At 37.5% G+C, this 18,380-nt stretch overlaps 1 protein-coding gene across 1 annotated transcript in view; it reads left to right on the top strand.

The window, feature by feature from the left end:
* The first annotated feature begins 6,481 nt into the window (after positions 1-6,481).
* LOC110032946 overlaps positions 6,482-18,380 on the top strand; it is a 15,467-nt gene continuing 3,568 nt past the window's right edge. The window contains exons 1-2 of the mRNA XM_020736741.1: positions 6,482-6,850; positions 7,339-7,641. Coding sequence (XP_020592400.1) covers positions 6,683-6,850; positions 7,339-7,641 — 471 coding nt within the window. The 5' untranslated portion in view covers positions 6,482-6,682. The remainder of the gene's footprint in view (positions 6,851-7,338; positions 7,642-18,380) is intronic.

Here is an 18,380-nt window from a genome sequence, read left to right as displayed (position 1 = left end):
ATTAAACTAACCTTAAAGCTTTGATTATAAGGGATTCACATCATGGTTACCATTTTAACCATGAAATCACCTTTAGTAACTGTGGGCCATGTTGACCTCATTTTTGGTGAGGTCTAATTTTCTTCTTTAGAACTTAGGATCTAGTCATAAGATTTTCCTATCGACAATCCTAGAGGAAAATTTTTTGACAATCCTACCCCTTAGAAGTTCAAACCATTTCTTTACTCTTTTGTGAAGCCTCACATGGGTAGTCTCAAACCATCATGATTTGGTTGAGTGGTTGGAGACCAACATGTGGAGCTTAAAAAAATGAGTTCCTATAGGATCAAGGCCATAGGGAGATGGAGACCAACATGTGGAGATTCAAAAAATGAGCTCCTATAGGATTAAGACCATACAAAATCCCTTTGTATCTTGGAAATTCACATACACACTCACACACATACCTATCATAATTCACACATACCACATAGATATTCAATACACATTCCTGCAAGTTATATCACCTACACTGCACTTACACACTCCACACATACACTACACTCACACACTACATTCCATAGCTCTCACACACCTCACATCCCATCACCACTCACCATAACCATAATCCACTTATAACCACCCTAAATCCACCCCTAAACTATCTAAATACCTCAAATTACCAAAATTTCCAAAATTCAACACAATTGTCCCAACTCCTCCAAATTAACCAAAATCAAATCCAAAAGCACCCAAAGCTCAATTACAAGCCTAAAATCAGTTACTCATAACCTATCCTAAAAGCCCAAATCCAAGCCCACCACTCAAATTCTCTTTAACCCAAAGTTCATATGACAAATTTCAGCCCCCCATGATTAATTTGATCAACCTTAAGTCTAAACATTTCAACATTAATCAACTTTATATGTAATTCATGAAATTTGGCTCCACACTTAAAATTCCACACCCCCCACCCCCCCCCGCCCTCTTTGGTGTAAGCCATGTAGGCTATGAGCCATGGGCAAACAATTTGGCTTCATCTAAGCCACATGGAGGCCATGAAGCAATGTTAAAGACACATGAGAGCCATCATGCCTTAAATTGCAAAAGGAGGAGCCCATTTACACTTCCCCCCAAAAGTGCTTAACCTTACTAATGATTCACCTAAAGCCAAATTTCAGCCCTAAGCTCATGATGGGGACTTCACCGAACACTCCCCCAAGCTGATCATCAGCTTAAGCGACCTTCGTGGGTGAACCCAACCCAAATACATGAATTGGATGCAAACTCCCCCAAAATATACCAAACCTCATTCTTTTTTGATCCAACACCTTTACACATGGCAACACACAATTGACTTCACCAACCTCCACCCCTGAGCTCCCTAAGCTAGATGGCGATCTCCCCTGGTCAGACCGACCACCTTGGTTGCCGAAAAACACAAACTCGAGAGCACCATCATGGGTAAACTCATAATTCTAACCATCCAAGGTGGTTCATTCCAATTGGATGCTTTCCCTTGCCAGCCCTCCCTCAACCTAAACACCACTTTGGACTCCTCACCTTGACTAATCGACAACCATGGACCATGACCTAGCTTATAAATAGGGCACCACCCCACGAAAAAAGGAGAGATATGCACAAACCCTGGAAAAGCCCTGCCAAAATCATTCCAAAGCATTCCCGCAGTCATGCAAACCTCCTCCCCATCATTTTATAGCCTCCAAAATATCCACAAAACCATAATTTCAAACCCTAAAACTAGGTGCTTTTCGATCATTCTTCCAAACTCAACCAAATATAAAATTGATCATCCCAAAAGATTCACAACACATCAAAATCACTTTCCCAATCAAAAGCACTCATTACCGAGCCCTCTAACCTAGTTCAAGACCAGACTCGAGTCACCCTTCGGCTGATTTCATACTTGGACCCGTCGATAGCTCAAATTGACACTTGGAGGAGGTTTGTGGGTGCAAGACAAATCTTCTCAACCAATCCAATCAAGGCCTCAACTCTAGGACAAATGTATGAGCTCAATACTTTTATTTTTGCCTCAGTTTGGAACTTTATAAAAGAAACCAACAATTCATGTCCACTTAACCATATTGATAGGTTCATCTCACATAGATGAAGGTGTAGGAACAAGTCACACTTAATTTGGTTGAGTATCGAGCAAGATCTTATGTCTAGTAGTTGGACAGTTTACGGGTTATGTTTCATTTTGGGAGATGAATGGATGTCGCCCATTGGCTTGTATTCGAATCAGATGATGTGGATGGAGTCAGACAAGTAAATGGGACATCAACAGAGAGCTGAGTTAGTGATTGATGTGGAAAGCACATCCAACAACGGGATGACGTGTGGAGACTTCAGAAATGTCCAGTAAAGACGTTTGAGGAATTCATTGATGATCATACCAATCAAGTCTGACTCATTTTGAAACTGATAATCAACAAGTTCATACGGGTTGGAATAGTTACTTGAAATACTTTGATTTAGATGAGTTCACTAAAATTTTCTCTGCTCCTTTAGCATCATAGGGTGGAAGTGGTATGTTTAGAGAAGGCTAAGTGATGGATGATGTCACATCCAACCCATGATTCAGTCATTTTTATTTCTATACTTAAAATTTTTTTTGGTTTTTTATTTTTCTTTTTTGCAAAGAATTGAAAAGAATGAGTATATTTTGTGAAAGGAAAATTTTTATAAACAAAAATGTAATGAAATACAACTATAGACATTCTCTTTACCTTTCTTTCGCTATTACCTTTTCTGTTCTTTACTTTTTACTATTTATTATGCGTGTGTATCGCTAAATTAATCACTCTTTGGGAAAGTCTTTCTAGTCAATTTTGACTTATTTTCTACCCAACTCAATACTTGTTTTCCCTCGTCTCATTTGCTTGGTCTAGTTTTTTACTAGAGCAGATTAATAGTTATGGTTAGCCTTCGGGGTGATTTTCTTGGTACCATTCACAAAACTTGTTGCTATTAGAAATATAATCACCTCTAGTGCTTCACTTGGCCTGAGTTTAGAGACATGTTTTTGATGCTTGAGCAAGGGCCCATTTTATTTTTGAATGTTGATTGGATGTCTTGGGCCATTTTTTATTTTGGTGTAGATACAAGACTCACGTCTTATACTCATCGAGTCTTGGTCTCTTGGTTAGATCTTCGTCCTAAGTCGAATAACCCCTATGCTTCTTAAATGGACCTTATTATTGCTTTCACAGGGGTAACCACTAGAACTCAACTCTATGGTGATTCGCTCGGTAACCTTTGCTGAGCTTATTGCTACTAGATAAGGAACCATCTCTAGAGTTATACCCAACCAAGTTAGGAAATATGCCCATGATGCATGAGAGTTGTGGCTGTATTGCTTTATGTTTTGTTGATCGAACATTCAGGCATTGTTGTCAGCTTCGTGGCTTGGGTTCAAGTTCCTCGATTGTTTGCTAAATATTTGGTCTTGTGAACTCTATGAGTTCTCCGAATGTTGTTCAAAATTGGGGTTACATACTTATATACTCAAAGGAAAAAGATTATAAACTCATTGGAATGAAAACACCTTCTTTATTATTTTTTTTGGTGAATTGCCCATTTCACGCTTTCAACATTTCTCAAAGGAAAAAGATTATAAACTCATTAGAATGAAAACACCTTCTTTATTATTTTTTTTGGTGATACAAGGAATTCCTAAGTAGAAATATGCTTGATAATAAAAGGTCATCCACTCTGTGTATCAAGGAATTTATAAGGGAGTATTTTTTTGTGGTGATACAAGGTATTACCTTTGTCATTATAGGTATTCAACATGTAAGCTCTAAGGGAACCCTTTGATTGACAATGTATGGGCCGATCCAAGTCTGGTTTCTTATCAATCCTTTATCTGCGAGCTAATAGAACAAATTTCTTTAGCACAAGATCTTATGGGCCAAATGTACTTTCCCATACATGTTTGTTGTAGTAGTGGGTGGTTCTCCTCTTAAGCTCTTCCTATCAAAAGGTTGAATTTGTTCAATTTTGTTTCGCCAGATTGAGCACGTTTTGCCAGTCGACTAGATTCTCTTCATCAAAAACTAAGACTGTGATGATCATTTGGCTATGAAGATTATACTCGACTGACAATACTGCTTCCATTCAGTGCCGCATGTAAGGACTCAATCTGATTGCTATTGAAGGGGTTGTTTGGAATGCCCGAGACTGATGGAAGAACGTCAGCCCATTTTCCCTTAGCTCCTTTAACTTTCCTTCTCAGTAGTTAAGAATAATCTTATTAGTAGCCTCTATATGTCATGTTCAATCCAGGGTGATGTATCGAGGTAAACTTTAGACTTATCCTTGAATTCTGATTCAAATCTTTTACCCCTTTGTCGGTATACTATGTCCAATAATTGGTGATGATGAAGAGTGACACACCATATTGATTGATGGATCTGTCTAGTTCCAGACAACTTCTGTAGTGATCTAGGAGATTATTTTGGCTTCTATCCATTTTAAAAAATAATCGACGATGACCAAGATAAACTTGAATTGACCTTTGGACGGAGGAAACAACCTAAGAATATTGAGTCCCCAGACGTTAAAAGGCTAAGGCTTATGATCACATGGAGATTATGGGTCAACAGATGTTACAGTGGGGCGTACTTTTGGAATTACTCGCACCTCTTAGAGAAGTCTTCATCATCCTTTAGTAATGTCAGCCAAAAGTGTATCTCTCAGAGGATATTCTTTGTTTCTCTTTCGAGTATAAAGAAGGGAATAACTTCGAAAAGAGTTTTCCTTCAATAATTAGATACCGTGTAACTTTGTACTTAAGCCTCCTTGGATCAACGATTTCCTTAGCAATTTCCTTGATCTTCAAATAATGGATGTATGGGTCAATCCAGGTCTTTTTCCCTTCACTCTGTACTTCAATCACCTCAGGTTCTTCGATGGTAGGTTGCCTTCCCAAGCGGATACATAAGGATAAAAGGTCATCCACTTGATTTTCCTCCCTTCCAAAATACTTTGCTGAGGTATTTGGACATCATTTTTGTCTCTGGCCTTGAACTCTCCATTTATTTTTCTCACCACCAACTGTGAGTTTGGCTTCACCAAAAGATACATGGCTTTCATTTCATAAGCTTGTCGTAGGCCGATTATCAGAGTCTCTTACTCTGCCTGTTTGTTTGTTACTTTGAACTCCACTGTGAACCGAGTGATAAATGTGCTCTCTAGTCGTGTTGCTCAAGGTGAGTCCAAGCGCCTTGCTCCGATCTGATTGAAATTATCTTCGGTGTACAGGATCCAAGTCTATTTGTCGGCAGTTGTTTCTTTGTTCTATTCGCATCGTTTGGAAAAATCCAACACATCATGAGCTTTAATCACCATCTTGGGGTTGTAGAAAGTATCAAACTCACTGAGCTCCACCTCCCATTTGAGGAGCCGATTGGAGTGTTCCGGTCAAGTGAGCATGAACTTGAGGGGCGATGAACCAGATCATATAAGTTTGAAAATATGGTTGGAGCTTGCCTGCTGAAACGATCAAGGCAGAGATTAGTTTTTCCACGATGGATACCCAATTTTTGTGGCTCTGAGGATCCAACTGGTATAGTAAAGAGTAAATCGCTTTCCTAGATCTTCTCGGACCAACATTGAGCTGACAACCTCAACTCTCACTCTCAAGTTCAACGAGATTTCTACATTCATTTGGGCTTTACACAAGCGGTGATGATGCTAAGAAATTCTTCAAACCATTGAATGCCTGCTCACAGTCGATTGTCCATTAAAAGTTCTTGGCTTTTTAGAGGGATTTGAAGGAGCACTTGCCTTTATTTTGAATTAAAATAGCTTAGTCTTGCTATTTGACAACCATGCTCACTTCACCTTTCAAGACGTTAATCCAAATCTATCATATGAATCACACCTAAGAAATGGAGCATAAAATAGGAGAGAGAAGGAGAGAAAATGAGAAAGAGAGAAAGAGATAGTTAGAATTTGATTCTTTTAAAGGTGAATGATGAACCCTTTATTGTAGAAATGACCCTCCAATTTTTAGGCATGGAGGTATAAAGTGAAAAATTACATGGTTGCTCATACTTTAATGACGGTGTTACAGAATTTTTCTAGACCTAGAGAAAATAAAGTGGTCTATGGTTAGACTACCTTATCATTCGGTTGGCAAGTACCTGCAATCTTTGGGTTAACCAGATACATTCAATCGAATTTGTTTAGTTGGGGTAACTAATCAGCCATAACAGTCTTTCGATGATCTATACTTTGCTATGTCAAATTCAAGACCTTAGAAGTTTTTACTTTATTTTCAACACTATCATGTATTTTTAGCACAATTTATACATTTTTATAGTTCTACTCTTTTACAAGTATATATTTTAGGTAGTTTTACTAATTAAATATTTTTTAAACAATTTTAATTTTCGAACTTATTGCTAGACATCTATTCTCTAATTTATAAAGAATCATATAAATATGAATACAACTAACTTGGTGTGCGGTTCAAGAAATATCGCAACCGTGTCTGCGGATCATGTCGATCGTCCTCTTTTTGGCATGGAAAATTGTTGAATTTAAATCGATCTCTTCTCTTCAACTCGAAATGCACAAGAACGCCTCCTCGAAAGAAGTCGCAGTCTTAGGGTTCTTTCCTGTTTCCGACTAAATTAATTGGCTTCCCCCCGAAGACGAAATTCACGCCTACATGGAAGACTGCTGTGCTGTGTGCGCCGAAACCCTCGAGTGGATCGCCTATGGATCATGCGGCCATCGCGAACTGTGCTCAACCTGCGTTGTACGCCTCCGATTCATCCTTGGCGACCGTCACTGCTGCATATGCAAAACCGATTGCCCCACCGTCTTTGTAACCAAGGTTAAATTAGACTTCCCGTTCTTGATTTTTTGGGGGATCTGCTTTCTGTTCGTTTATGGTTCTTTGGTCATCCAATTCTGCTTTGACCCCTCTGCTCTTTTTTTATTTTTTTTATTTTTAGGGTTTTGGGCGTTATCTTCTGTTTAATAGACAGCTTGCTTTATGCTTTAGTTGTTTTTTTGTTACTTACGCATTGGATTTTTTATCACGCATGCACTCATTAGATCATTGATGCTCATATGAGATATGGCGCCAGGCATCCTTGTTGCTGACTCATGCCTGTATGTAGAATACCTTGTTGAAGGATTCCTGGTTGAAAATTAGTCCTTTATTTGTCATCTTTTTCATATTTTGTTGCTTTACTGCATGTCTTGGTGCATAGTTTATTTACCTGCACTTTTTATTTTTTGAATAAACATCATTCATGTTTATTCTTAGGATCATTGTGAATTAAGAAAATAAAATAGAGGATCACATTTGTTTGGCAGGCGTTGGGGAATTTCACCGAGGCAAAATCAGATTTTTCAGAATTCCCACCCGGTGTTAGTGAAGGCCAGCATGGTAAATACTGGTACCATGAGGACTCTCAGGCATATTTTAATGATGTGGACCATTACAGAATGATAAGAGCAATGTGCAGGCTTTCTTGTAGTATATGTGATAATAATGCAGCTGACCAAAAGAGAGATGGCAACAGAAGGAACAAATTTAGGAATATAGAGCAATTGAAAGGTCATCTCTATCATCAACACAAGATGTTTATGTGCAGCCTATGTCTGCAAAGCAGAAAGGTACATTATTTTGAGCCTAAGATGCAATATCTTGTAATCCCACTAGTCATGTGTTAACGCTGAAGTCTAAACCTTTTTTTATTTTTGGGGTATTACATACATACCACACAATTCTTATGTATCTATATATCTAGCACATAAACTTTCATATTTACATAGATAACTCTCAAACCCTAATATTGACTAAAAATACCTCAATTACTAACATTTTAAAAGCGAAATACACTTTTTCATTTATAGTTATGACACCAAAGTGTTTTAAATGTAAATATCAAACTTTAAATGTTAAGTACAAAGGGATGGTAGGTATGTATGTAAATTTTCTTTTTTTCCTTTTGGTTGTAGTTTATGTCTTCTAAAAACAGGTGAATTTGTCTCTCAACTTTTCTTGAAATCTCAGCATCTTTATACTTGAAACATAACAGCCATATAATGGAATATTTTGTTGCTTCTTTCTTATTTAATATTGTACACCAATGCCGTGCAAATGCTAATACTAATTATAGTTTTAGAATTGGTTTTTTCTGGAGTCAATGTGATCCTTTCCCAAGAAAAATTGAAATGTCTAAGATGTCCTGGCTTATTCAGATTCTTATTAACTAAAATTTATTCCAGATTTAATCCATTCACTCTCTTGACTTAGTTAAGCTTTGCTTGGTTTTGGGTGCCTTGCTTTGCCATGAGAAAAGGCCTCATTGTTGGACACAAGGGTCAAGGCTCTATTAGTGCCGTAGCTTATAGCATATAGCATGACTTGTCATTCATAAAAAAAATAAAGTTTTATTAATAATTTGATGATGTAAGACATAATCTCTATAAAATAATGTTTGATAATAAGTTCAACATATATAAAAGTGAAATCTGAAGTTTGAATACATAAAATCATTCACTTTATCTATAATACCTATAAAACCAAAATAAATGCAAAATAAGCTAACTTGAGTTAAGGAAGCTAACATAAATTCTCTTTCTCAATGACATCAGACACATTACAAATGTATGACAACAATGAACAAGATTTAAACCAACAAAATCTTATTACATGCTAAAAAAATATTTAACATTTGAGTCAAATCAAAAGCATGGGAAAATGATTCTAGAAGGTGAACTAAAAAAGTTGTCCAATGGAAAATTGATTATAGGCGATGAAACAAAATTATTCCAAATTCAAAGTAAGCTGGTAGTTTAACACGAGGGAAATAGAGATTAAATCGATAATCTATCCAGCAACTACTTTGAGAGAGGGATACTCTACCTAGAATTTTTCTAAATTAAAAAACATCGGCCACCTAATAATAGAAAGGAGAAAAGTAAAAGTAATCTAAATAAATAGAAACTCTCAAATGGAAGGAGGGGACACTATCATTTTTTTTATTTTATTTTAAAAGTAGAACCATGAAAATCTTCATTCTTTGTTATCGTTTAGGAAGTGGCATCATAATAATTTTATTAGAAAAGGCAGTACCATTGTGCTTGCATGAGAAAAAGATTAGTGAATCTTATTTCTCCAAAAAACTATCTGCAAAAGAAAAAAAATTACAAACGAGTATATGTTGTGTGCCCAGTGCAGATAGCACATGCATTTTGCACAGCTTAATACATCACTAATGGCAGTGAGTGTTGTGCCACAACATTCCTTGCATTGTTATATGCACTATATTTTGTGGCATGAATGATGTTGTAGGATCTTAAATAGTTGATTAGGCGTTGCAGCATAAAAGTGATAAGTGGTACTAGCATTCGAGTGACCCCATGTGTTAGGAGTTTAACTGAGAGAATGGTGCTTGGAGTTTATGACATAAAAGAGAGATTATTAATTGTTGTTTTGAAATAATTTCTTGGGCTTGTAGCATAAAAGGAACGGGTGGTAATAATATTGGAGTTATTCCATCTAAAATAGTTTGACTAGGAGGATGGGGCTAGGTAATGGCATAAAAAAAGGTTTAATTGCAATATTAAAGGTGATCAAATTATTAATTGGGCAATAACTTCCTTAACTCAAGTTTCTGTGTTGCCAAATTGGGTGTCTTGTTCTTTGATGCTGCTTTACTTTTAATGGTTTTTTGGCATAGTGTTGACCTCGCTTTCGGTCGAGATGCAGTTTTCCCCTCCTTAGTTGCCTAGGATTTAATCGTAGGACCTTTCTGTCGACTACTCCTAGAAAACTAGTGAAGGAGCCCTCCCCATTTGCAATTCTGAACTTTTCTTCGCTCGACTTGACGTTCCATATAGTAGTTTTGACCGTTATTGCTTAGCAAGTAAGGCTATTCCGAAGAAATTCAGAGAGTATTCCTATAGGACTGTCGGCTTTAGGATTGACTGCACTCGTTGATTTGGCGCCGCTGTCCTCTGCACCGCCATGTTTGATTGAACTCATACTGAAAATTTGATAGGATTTGGACCGCGACGCATTTTTAACCCGATCGACGACGAGGTTGCCCGGACGACTCCGAATGACGAAACGGACTGCGCCGATGCGTCCGGAACATCAATTTTGCCTATGGGGGACGTTTGTTTCATTGCGACGACGCGTCTTGGGGAAAATACATATTTAAATGTTAATAAATAATATATTATTATTATTATGATTATTATAATTAATAACTTATATTAAAAATCCTTAACCTAATTTCATTTTCCCCTCTCTCGTTTTTCCTGTCGTGCTCGTGGACCTCTGCCCTAGCCTCAGTTCGCTCGGTTTTGCCTGGCCCACTCCTTCGTGCCGTTGGAGTCTCACTCCCGCGCTCGTTCCTCTCGCACGCGAGACAATCTCGCAGACGACCCATCCCCTTATCTCCATCCCCTTATCATTGCCGAAGATTCTATTTGCGATGATCGTATCCTCTGTTCTCGACTCTCCTTGCCGCAAAGCGTGGCCTCTGCGAGGATCCTATCCTCTGCCCTCGATTCCTCTGTCTTATCCGTATCTTCTTGCCGTATCTTCTTAATCATTCTTCTCCTTCTTTATTAAAAGCTCAGTTTTTTTAGCATTGGAGAGGTGGAGAAAAAAATTTTTCTAAGGGAGGAAACCCTGTCATTTTTGTTTCTCACTCACTTCTTTGATTTTTTGGTGCTTGAATTGGTTTCCTCTTGCTGTTGGAAGAGGAATTGAAGTTGGGGAGTGCCTTTAAAGTTCCTAAGTTACTTTCTTTTTGCTTCGAGGAGGTACTTTTTCCCCTTTTGCGCCTTGCCTCTTTTCGGTTTTGCTCTCTGTCGAGTCTCTGTTAGCTTGGTGCAATGGATAATGTGGCATGTTAGCTTAGTGTTGCACTTATATTTTTTAAAGGCATGTTACTCCAGCGTCTAGAGATGGAAGCATGAGCATGTTCTAAGGATTGGACTTGATTACTCGCTTAAAATGGTGGAAATATAGCATGATATAAGTACTTCTCTTTTCTGTACTTGCTTGAGATGAAACTATGACATATTTCTATTACTGTGAATAAGAAGGTTGAAACGTGGCTTTGAGACGATGCTAGCTCCTCTTTTCTCTTTTTGTTCAAAAGCAAGTTAGAATAATTGAAAATGTAGCTTTGAGCTGATGTTGGCTCATCTTGCAAGTATGTTGGGATATGTACTATGAGGCTTTTCATCTATTCTTATTTAGCATGAGATATTGAAGAGTTTATTTGGCCTTTCATGCATGTTTGGGGGCTCGATTTTGGCTTCTTATGGCTCTTCCTTGCTTAAAATACATGTTATGAAAAGATTTATTTAATTCAACAAGTCTTGTAACTTGTTTTGGTAGTTGGGTTTAGCACCTCATGAGGTATAACTTTGTTTAAACTTCTAGTTGAAGTTGTTTCATGCTTGGGAATATTTAAGTTGGGGGTCTAAATATACTCTCTATATTGTTGCTCTTGATTAAGACATATGTTGGCTCTATATCTTGATGTTTCAGAAAGCATGTGAACTGTTCCTTCGATTCTAAATGGATCGGTTTCACCTTGAAGTAGCCAGAACTTTAATTTCTATTAAAGCTTGAGTTTATATTGATGCTTGGGTCCTGTTTTAGCCCTGCTAGGCTCGGTTTTGGCTTGATTTGGGAGCTCGATTTGCTTGTCTTAGCTTCTACCCGAGAGCCTGTTGTGGTGTTCATTCCTGCCTCTGCTCAATAGTTGTGGAAGGGTTCGGTTCTATTTGCTTTGGCCTCTGCTGGGCTCGGTTTTGGCTTGGGTTGACTCAGTTTTGGCATTTTATGATCATATTTGGCTTAAAAACGCATAATGTGGAGGGACTTATTTTGATTTGGAAAAGTTCCATAGCTATGTCCGAAATATATGGTGGCATTGCATTTTATGTCTTGAAGGCATGGAAGTGTTTTCTACCCTTTTGTTGTGGCTTGGGTTTGAACCTTAGCTGTGGTTCGACTTTACTCTAGTTGGGAGCTCGGTGTTTCCTTTATCTGCCCTTACACGAGAGGTAGTTTGAGTGTGGTTTTGCTGGCTTTAGTTCCTAACCCTACCTGTGAGCTTGCTGGTAGTCCTTTGGGGTTGTTTGGCTCTTCCTACTCGAAGTGGCTTGGGCGTTGATTGATGAGTCAAGTTTGTCATCCAAAAATGTATGTCTTTGCCCTATCTATAAAGTGAAGTGATTGAAGAATGGGTTGAACAGTTTCCTTATGTCCTACTTGGTGAAATTGGAGTCGGTTTGGAGGCTTTGTGAAGGCTTGTCCATTCACTCTCTTATGTATATCAAATATCTTCATATAATTGATTCGGGTTGTATTAGCTGTGAGCCTCCTCTTTTTCTGTGCCTTGGGTTGCCTTGGCCGTGAGCCTCTTTTGACCTTGGGTTGCCTTAGCCGTGAGCCTCCTCCCCTTCTGTGCCTTGGGTTGCCTTGACCGCGAGTCCCTTTGGTCCTGTTTTGCGTTGACCAAAAGTCTTGGTGGCTATACTATCCTCTATTGACCCCTACCCCGGCCGTGAGCATTTATTTGGTTATATGGGAAGATCTTATGCTTATTTGATATATGAGGCCATTGATTAATTTGGAAGTTGGAAGATCTTGATTTTTGCATGGGTTTGGGAGTACTAGTGATGGTATTCTCCGAGTTATTTTCCTTTTGTGAAGTTTGGGAGATTTCTAAGTCTCATTTTGGAAAAGCATTTGGTTGGAATAAATTAATTTCAAAAAAGATGTCTTTGGGAGCTGGGCACTGATGTTAGGAAGTCATGGTGTGTGAGGTCATTTTGACTCGGGTTAAACCATTTATAAAATGTGCGAAAGTGATATCCTTCCGGATTGATTCAAGGATCTTTGAGTCTTCCTTTCCAGGTCTTTTCGTTACGAGTTTTGAGGGTTGATTCGTCCTCCGCCCTTTCAGTGTTTTAGGTGGATCAGTGCCTCCTCTCTCTCACCCCATTTTTGTTCTTTTTTTCCTTACTTCTTGGTTCGTTTTTTATGCTTATGTCCGATATATAAGTGTCCACGTATAGTTTTTTGTTATACGTGAAACCATCAAACAAGGTCGCAAGTAAGTCAGTTTTGTTTTGGGGCTTAGGTCGGTGATGATAATGACACACCGAAGATAGAGCAGAATGATATGTCATCCTACGACATCAGGATCCGATTCAGGAACCCATCAGAATCCGATTCAGGAACCCGATGAGCTGTAGGATGACAGTATCATTCACCGACACAAGACTAGCAGAAGTTGACCCAAACCTTCTTAGGTTGTTGGTAGTCTTATGCCCAACAGCGCGATCGACTCGTGGACAACTACTTTTCAAAATTGATAAAAACAAATTTGATAGGAATATATACACATTTTTTTAAAACAAAAATATATTTTTTGCTACAAACAAAATTGATACAACCCACTTTTTGCATGTTTGAAACCTATGTGCATGCTAAAAATATAAATTTTAAATACATTTTAAACATCGGTTGTCCACATGTTGATCACCTGTTTAGGCTAAGGAGTACCCTCCTGAGTTAAGTTCGATAAGACACTCTTTTAGTTGAGTGGCGGGTTTTATACATCCGGGTGACCAAGTAGCCTTCAACGACCCTCGAGTACTAATATGTAGTTGAGCCTAGCCCTGACCCGAGTGCTTGCGGTTCCCCTCTTTTCAGACTTTTTTATATATTTTTCTTGGAATTTTTGGACAAAGCACTCGAGGTCTATTTTCGGGATTTTCCCGTGTTTTCTACGATTTTAATCGATTCGTCGATTTCCTTGCATTTCTCTTGTTGTGAGTTTTTTTACGATCTTTCTCGAGATTTTTGGACGATGTTTCTTTGTTTTCGTTTATATAAAGTATTTCAGCCTGTTTCCTCAAGTTTTGTTGTTTGTACATGTTGCATCAATTACACCTAAGAAACAGCAGACCTCCCAGGTATACAGGTTTGTTTTATGTTTACAACATGTTACTTTCTTGCAAATCACCTACCTGTTGTATTCTTTTTATTTTTCCTTTACACCGCATGTTGTACTACTTTCTTTATTGCATGTTGTATTGCTTGTCTTGTGCTACATACCCTACTGTTATGCTATACACTGTCAACTTCAACATGTTATCTATAAAATATCTGAAGAACTACAACCATAGAGCCGCTGAATTTGACATTATAACCTGACACCCTTGAAAACATAAAGTCGTCACGACAAGGAGCTGGGAGCTAGCGTTGTGGGCAGCACGACCATCTTCAACAGCAGAACATGTTTTCCTCGGCTAAACCATTTCTTTCATAGAAATTAAAACAATCCATAGAATTTCGAGGTTGTTCGCCTAGCGCAACATAAATCTTCAACTTTTTCTTTAAGCATTTGTATAGCTCTGCTGTACAATCTAAGCCACAACTCGTTTTAAGATTCTGAGGTTGTCGTTCGTTACGACCTAAATCCTCACATCTTCCAGACTATTTGTGTGATCGTTTCACACGAATGTAAGCCCTAAATAGATAAAATTGGCAAGATAAAACACTTGAATATTTCTCCTTGAAACTGAAGTCAAACCATAGGGTAGATTGGGAAGTCACCGAGGATCTCCACCGAGGATCTCCTCTGGATCTATGACATCCCCTAGATCTTCCTCCTTTAGATTCTACAATAAATGTTTCAAGTTTGAACTATTCCCCTTTGCACACCTCTTTGTTCAATTTCGTTGAAAAGTCCTATCGTTTTGAAGTCCTTGAAGATAATTTTTCTTGATTTTTATCTGGATCCGATTTAGGAACTCGGTGAGCTGTAGGATGACATTATCATTCACCGACACAAGACTAGCGGGAGTTGACTCGAACCTTCTTAGGTTGTTGGTAGTCTTATGCCTGACAGTGCAGTCGACTAGATCGACTCTTGAACAACTACTTTTCAAAATTGATAAAAACAAATTTGATAAGAACAGATACATCCTTTTTTAAAACAAAAATACATTTTTCGCTACAAACAAAATTGATACAGCCCAATTTTTGCATGTTTGAAACCTATGTGCATGCTGAAAATATAAAATTTAAATACATTTTAAATATCGGTTGTCCACCTGTTGATCACCTGTTTAGGCTAAGAAGTACCCTCCTGGTACCCTCCTGAGTTAGGTCTGAGTTAGGTTCGATAGGACACCCTTCTAGTTGAGTGGCGGACTTTATACATCCGGGTGACCGAGTAGCCTTCGACAACCCTCGAGTAATAATACATAGTTGAGCCTAGCCCCAACCCGAGTGCTTGCGGTTCCCCCCTTTTTTGTCTTTTTCATCTGATTTTTTTCTTGAAATTTTTGGACAAAGCACTCGTGGTCTCTTTTCGGGATTTTTTCGTATTTTCTACAATTTTAATCGATTTGTCGATTCGTCGATTTTCTCACATTTCTCTTGTCGTGAGTCTTTTGACGATCTTTCTCGAGATTTCTGGACGATGTTTCTTTATTTTCGTTTATATAAAGCATTTCAGCCTGTTTCCTCAAGTTTTGTTGCTTGTACCTGTTGCATCAATTACACCTAAGGAACAACGGACCTCCCAGGTATACAAGTTTGTTTTATGTTTACAGCATGTTACTTTCTTGCAAATCACCTACATGCTGTATTTCTTTTACTTTTCCTTTACTCCGCATGTTGTACTGTTCTTTCTACTGCATATTCTACTGATTGTCCTGTGCTATATATTTTACTGTTATGTTATACAGTATACAACTTCAACATGTTCCCTTTAAAATATCTGAAGAACTATAACCATAGGGCCGCTGGATTTGACATCATAATCTGACACCCTCTGACACCCTAGAAAACTTAAACTTAAACTCGTCACGATAAGGAACTTGGAACTAGCGCGGTGGGCAACACAATCATCTTTAACAGCAGAACATGTCTTCCCCAGCTAAATCATTCATTTCCTAGAAATTAAAACAATAATCCATAGGATTTCGAGTTTGTTCGCCTAGCGCAACATAAATCCTCAACATTTTCTTTATGCATTTGTACAGTTCTACTGTGCAATCTAAGCCCTAACTCGTTTTAGGATTCTGAGGTTGTCGTTTATTACGATCTAAATCCGCACATCTTCCAGACTATTTGTGTGATCGTTTCACACGAATGTAAACCTTAAATAAATAAAATTGACAGGATAAAACTCTTGAATATTTCTCCTCGAAACTGAAGTCAAACCATAGGGTAGACTGGGAAGTCACCGACTGGGAAGTCACCGATGATCTTCTCTGGATCTGTGGCGTCCCTTAGTTCTTCTTCCTTTGGAGTTTGTAATAAATGTTCCAAATTTGAGTCATTCCCCTTTCACACATTTTTGTCCGATTTTGTTGAAAAGTCCCATCCTTTTGAAGTCCTTGAAGATAATTTTTCCTAATTTTTATCGAGAGTATTCTTAAGTGACTTCGGTCATTTAAGATGTAATTAACTATATGGGCTTGCCCTTATAGGAAGCTTTTTCGAATCCAGCTTAAAATAAAAAAATAAATCCTATGCTTAATATAAACCCTATTTAATTCTTAATAATAAATAGCGGAATTTGTCGGTAAATAAAATGGTTTCGCAGACCAAACGTATGTCATATATTTTTTAGTTTATTTGATCGAGCCTCATCTTCAAGTTTTGTGTTAATCCTTCGGGGTTCCTCAGGATAGATACAGAGTTTGAGGTAGAGTGCTATTTCATTGAAACTGTGAAAATTATAGGGTCGGTTTGATTTCATATTTTTCTAAACTTAAATCTATATGTAAATTAAAATATCCTTCCGAAGCGGGCGACGAGATTTCGATTCCGGCGACCGACAACTTGCTACGGGCGACTCATCACACCCCAACTTTTTATCGCCCACACATAGTGATGAATTTTTAATACATTTCTTATTCTACAATTGGTTCTCAGCCAAAGAGAACGAAGTACATCTGTTCTGGAAGACTAGAGTTGTTTAGTGTTTAGCTTGGTTTGTCGTGGGATGATTTCTTTGTTTCTTCAGCTTTTATAAATTTGCCTATTTTTCAAGGATTCCTTGCATTCATATTGGCTGAGGTGATGTATAAAAAAGTTGTATTATTTTATAAGTTGTGTTATATTTACGTTTTTTCTTAATTTATTTTCATAAACCTTCTTTTTCCCCAAATAGGATGCAATTATTGATTCCTACCTTGATTTTCATTGATGAAATTTGATTAAATTTATATACTAAGTTTTAGTACTGGTTAAAATTGTAAAAAATTGTCCAACTAATTTATTTGGCTGATTGGGATAAAACTCTACTATCTGGGACAAATGGATTCTATGCTTCCAGTCTGCTCTAACAGGTAAGTGCAGCACATGCTCTCGTGATATTTCTCTATCATATTTATTTGATTGAAAGTAAGTCATCTGGTCAATTATATATATGTAGGAATGAGGTCAATTTCTGGTTAATATTTTGAAAGATGAAGGTTTACTTTTCACTAAGCATGGGGTATTCCCTATAATTTTAATATTTTTAATACGTTGCAAATTATTATGTATGATTAAAAATATTAAATATAAAAAAAAATAAATAAATTCCAAAGTTTGTAACTTGTATGATTTTCATTCACGTTTTTATTAACACAAACGTGTAAAGTAAAACTAAATTCGGTATATGAAAACAAAAAGAGAGTTAATTATTCACTCTTTAAGTTGCATTCTTCAAGCTCAACATCCAGACTGAGGTGTTGCAAATTCAATTTAAAAACCACACCAGAACTCATTTCATCCATAACACGTCTTGATTTTTGTCAACTACATTTAAAAGATTAAAGAATGAATAACATATTAATATTTTTTTCAAAATGTCAAGTGTTCTTAGATTAAATAATTTGAGCAAAGATTAAGTCACATTTGAAGTTCTGTTAATTATTTGATATTATAATTAAATTAGCTTAGCTTACATCATCGGGCCAAAGTGATGCTTTGATGTGCGGAGGCATACTTCTCTCAAGATAAATGTCTCCCTTGAACTTATTGGGTCAATTTTGCATTTTCGAGCCTCTATGTACTCCCTGGGCTAGCCCTAAGATGCCCTTTTATTATAGTAAGTTGTAATACCTTAAGCAGGAGAATGAGACATGCTCAGCATGCACGTAGTTTGATGACTGGATTGAATTTTATTATGATATCTGGTAGTGAAGCCTATCAATTGCTTCTGGTGTAACATCTCTTTATTGTCTTTGTGTGTGTGTTTGTGTGTGTGTGTGTTTGTGAAGTCTATCAATTGCTTCTGGTGTAAGTTTTCCTTGTTGTACGCGCATGTGCGTGCACATGCACACACACACACACACATATATATATA

This window comes from Phalaenopsis equestris, unplaced genomic scaffold, assembly GCF_001263595.1.
Source record: "Phalaenopsis equestris unplaced genomic scaffold, ASM126359v1 Scaffold001069, whole genome shotgun sequence".
NCBI lineage: Eukaryota > Viridiplantae > Streptophyta > Magnoliopsida > Asparagales > Orchidaceae > Phalaenopsis > Phalaenopsis equestris.
The sequence above is the reverse complement of the archived record's forward strand: the minus strand, read 5'-3'. Positions and strand labels throughout refer to the sequence as shown.